Raw genomic sequence first — 4007 nt, 5'->3', positions numbered from 1 at the left:
TGGCCTTCAGTGCAGTCCAGCAGAGCAAACATATGCGAAGCCCTGCAGCTCTTGAAAGGACTTGGTCTTTCCTTCCTTTCCCCAAAGAAGAAAGGGGATAGTGGATTTCCCCTTTGTTGTTGGTTGTTTCACTGGTAAACCTGGGGGATAAATTAAATGCAAAAACTTACTTTGATCACTTGCAGTTGCACAGCTGACCTTCTTAAACATCAAGAAAGCCCCTTTGGCAGTATCCACACCTCAGTTACATCCTGTTTTACTATTCAGTTTATTAAACATCTCCATTAATACAGTTATGCACCTTTAAAACATAAAATAGGGTGGATATAAGACAAAGCCAAATTCTTGCCTCTGTAGGACTTGAAGTGTAAGTGGGCATGGATTCCTTGCAGCCATTTTTACACCCCCTGAATATCTAGGACCTTAACTTTACTTTTTTCTCCCCTGTCTTTTTCAAGTCCAACTATTTGCCAGCGTTTTACTCCTGAAGTGCTTTCAGAGCTCCATGATGAATGTTAGATGCTGCAATTACTGGCTCACTGGGCAGAGAGTGGTTCTATAGGAAGGTAATTGGCTATTTTTCCTGTCATGAATAATATTCACATTAATAGCCTCCCTCACCATGGCTTTGAGAGCAGTTCTGCTCCGTGCTTTTTTTCCCTGTGATGGGAACAGACACATTTTCTGGCCCAGGCCAAGCTGGGTCAATAATGAGGGGAAGGGGAAGAAAAATTCCTGCTCTGTGTAGGAATCTTATCTTACACCCAACACAGAACTGCTGAAGACTCTGTCCAACAACAGCTTTTCCTCTCAAGTCCCAGAGGGAAATTTGGGGTGACGCCAATGTCTGAGTGCAGCCAGCCCTGCTCGAGACTCGACCACACTACAAGCCTGGGGCAAGGTGGACGTGCATGAGGGACATCCCCTTTCTTCCCAAAGAAACTTGCTAAGAGTTAGAGCAGAAGGAAATATTTTGTTCTTTTTTGTTCAGAAGGGAAGACCACAGGGCTTGCCCCAAGCTCCAGGAGCAGCCAGGGACCAGCTCAGCCCTTGCCAGTGCTGTGGGTCCCAGCACAGATGCTGCTCAGTGTTCTTTTCCACTCTTCTCTCCAAACTAGCACCTTCAGGCAGAGGTTAAGTTCTCCCTCTTCCCCCACTCTCTAATTACCCAATTTACTCCTTTTCTACTGTAATCAGCTCCCATTTATACAGCCCGGAGAGATCGCAGGATAATCACCATGGGGAATAATCCTGTCATTTCCCTTGCTGCCTCTGCAGGATATTGAGTCCCTCTAGTACAAGGAAGGAGAGGGGAGGATGCCAAACGTCTTCCTCAGGGACTCTATAAGATTAGCTGAAAAAAACAGTCCAAAAATATTTAAAAATCGTCAAACAGAGCCTGTCTTCCAGTCACTAGCGTGGTCTGAGCTCATGGCACTCCCTCCACGTGTCAGTGGGACCACAGCAGCTCTCCACTAACCTCTCTGAGTTGGGGGATCTGCCTTCTTTTACACTCCCCCTACCTTTTTTTCTTTTTGAGGCTCCTTCCTTTTCTGTGGAGCACTGACCCTCCCCATGAAAACTTTTCAAAAACATGTTGGAGGAACTGAGGCCTCTTACCCAGCTCTTCACAGGCAGGAACAAGGACAGATCCTACGCAAGAGAACTTCTGACCTTCTAAGCAGGCAGAAAACAGCATGAGGGAGAGATAATGCAAGAAAACATCTCCTAATGGAAGGACACCTCAGACCTTGTCTAACAGCTTCAGCCATTCTGCATTGAAAAGAGGGGGTGAGCATCTGTAATTATGATCAGAAGGGCAGAGCTACAGTTTTAACAAAATCTAGCAGTGCCACCTGCATCTTCTCGGGTGAAGCTCTGAAGAGACCAGGACTGCAGGATGAAGATCCCTGTGCGTCAGCGTAGTTTGACCATATTCAGTGGAGAAAGTAATTAAATATCCTTCCAGTTAATTCCTTTGCAAACCACGAGAGGGAAACTGAGTATGATCATCACAAGTTACCGCCAGCTGGAGTTGTGATCCCGTTTCATCACCACCAGAGACAGCTCATCTGCCCTTCTGACAAAGCCTCTTCGTGGGAGAGGAAATATTAAGTGCTTTAAAAAATATTAACTCTGGGGAGAAAAATGTTTTTCCTTTCTGGAGGTTCAGATGCCATTCCGGCCGCAGCCAGGTCGCGCGTTGGGAGGAGGCAGAAGTTCAGCAGCGAGGATCCCAGCGCTGCTGCTGCTTTCTGGCACGTTTTGCATGATTATCAACCATAAGAAAACAAGAGTCATGAGCCCAGAGTGATGCGAGTCAGGCGGCTGAGACACATCCCACCCCCGGCCGTCTGGCTGCTGAGCTGCCACAGCGCTGCGGGGCTGATCCACACCCCACCCAGCCACCCCTGCAGGATGCTCCACACCTTGAGCCCCCTGTAGCCTGAACCCCACCCTGTGGTGAGCACACCTGGACATGCACAACAGCTCTTGTGTCCCACAGCAGAGTGGCACGGCTGGGTAACCACTGCCTGTGCTGGTCGCGGAGCCCTCCGTCACCACGCATTACACACCAGATTTCACAGTTTTCTTTTGATTCGTTTATGACTGCTGCCCCTTTGGCTCTGGTGGTGCCTAATCCTTATTACTGTTAGAAGAGAAAAAAAGAATAAATCTTTGCTAATCTTGTTTATTTACAAAAAAAAAAAAAAAAAAAAAAAAAAAAAAGACACACAAAATCCTATTTCCTTAAAGCAGCAAAGGCAGAAGAACCAGGGGAAAAAAAAAATCTGCACAGCTACTGCTCCACTGAGCTCTGAGCCCTAGAAATGCTGCACACTCACTTTCTTCCTCATGGGTTTGGTGCATTCCTGTCCAAATACCTCCTCTCACCTGTGCTGGAAATCAAGCTGCCCTCCCCTCAAGGGCAGAGACCTCCACACTGTGCTGAGCCACAGGCCGTGGCCTGAAAGCCACGAGGTGGAGAAGAGACCTGTGGCAAAGAAACAGGAGGAGGATGCAAGAAGATGGGTGGCCTCTGGGTAATGCAGAAATATCCTCCAGAAACAAAGCCCTGGGCTTTCTCCTTCTACGTTATTGCTGCATCCAGCACTAATCAGAGTCTCTGGCACTAATTTGACATTAATCAGCTGATTCCTCCACAGGCTCGTGGTGCTGACTGAAGAGCACCTGTAAATGGAGGCTCACCCACCAACCTGGGTTTAGCATCACTCACCTACAAACAATTACCCCTTACTCTGAGAAAAACCTGCAAAAGCAGCTTGAGTGCTCCAGGCATTTCACACTCCATGGGTCTGCTGTTTGCTTTCTGGGAGCCAGCCCTTCACTCAAGAGGAAGGCTGTCCCCCACAGGGTATTTTCCCCTGCACCACCTTTGCATCTAATTTAATTTTTTTGCCAAAATGTTTTTAAACATGCATAAGTCTGACTCAGCAACCCAAAAGATTTCATTCGATGCAAAGCAAAGTGTTCTATTTTGTTTATAAGCTAATTAGCCAGTCTTACCTCGTGCACCTTCATAAGCGCTTGCAAAGCCAACAACACAACCTGCAAACATGAAAAAAGCCTGGATTTAGGAAATGTCAGAGTCAAGCTATATTGGCACTTACAAAAAACACTCCCTCATTTCTTCACAGGAGGAGGGGAGGCTGAAATAACTTCCCAAATTCAGCTTGATTTTGCAAATTATTGTAGCCCTGCTGAAGGTCCATTTTTCGCAAGAAATTTACAATCAGTTGCAATTTTCCTTGCAAAGCTCAAACAAAGAGCACTCAGAGCTCAAACAAAGAGCCCCATGGACCGTGATCCATCTGGGTGCTGCCCGTGGGTACAAACATGCCTTTAATGCAAATCAAGTTGCAGGACCAAGACTGAAATAAATAGGATTGCAACCATCTTCCCATAAGAGCTATCTCCATTGCATCACTTTCATGATCTACAGAGACACCCACCATAGTCAGCCTGAGTGTGAAAGCTGAATGAAT

At 46.7% G+C, this 4007-nt stretch overlaps 1 protein-coding gene across 1 annotated transcript in view; it reads right to left on the bottom strand.

Annotated features, from left to right (window-relative positions):
• The window catches only part of RAD54L (RAD54 like), a 23392-nt gene extending 19849 nt beyond the window's left edge, over positions 1 to 3543 (bottom strand). Inside the window, exon 1 of the mRNA XM_027894839.1 lies at positions 3529 to 3543. Within this exon, the coding sequence (XP_027750640.1) occupies positions 3529 to 3543 (15 nt within the window). The remainder of the gene's footprint in view (positions 1 to 3528) is intronic.
• Positions 3544 to 4007: the final 464 nt, after the last annotated feature.

Source organism: Empidonax traillii, unplaced genomic scaffold (genome assembly GCF_003031625.1).
Source record: "Empidonax traillii isolate 1590-97213 ecotype Southwest subspecies unplaced genomic scaffold, ASM303162v1 scaffold15:size5535645, whole genome shotgun sequence".
Lineage (NCBI taxonomy): Eukaryota > Metazoa > Chordata > Aves > Passeriformes > Tyrannidae > Empidonax > Empidonax traillii.
The sequence above is the reverse complement of the archived record's forward strand: the minus strand, read 5'-3'. Positions and strand labels throughout refer to the sequence as shown.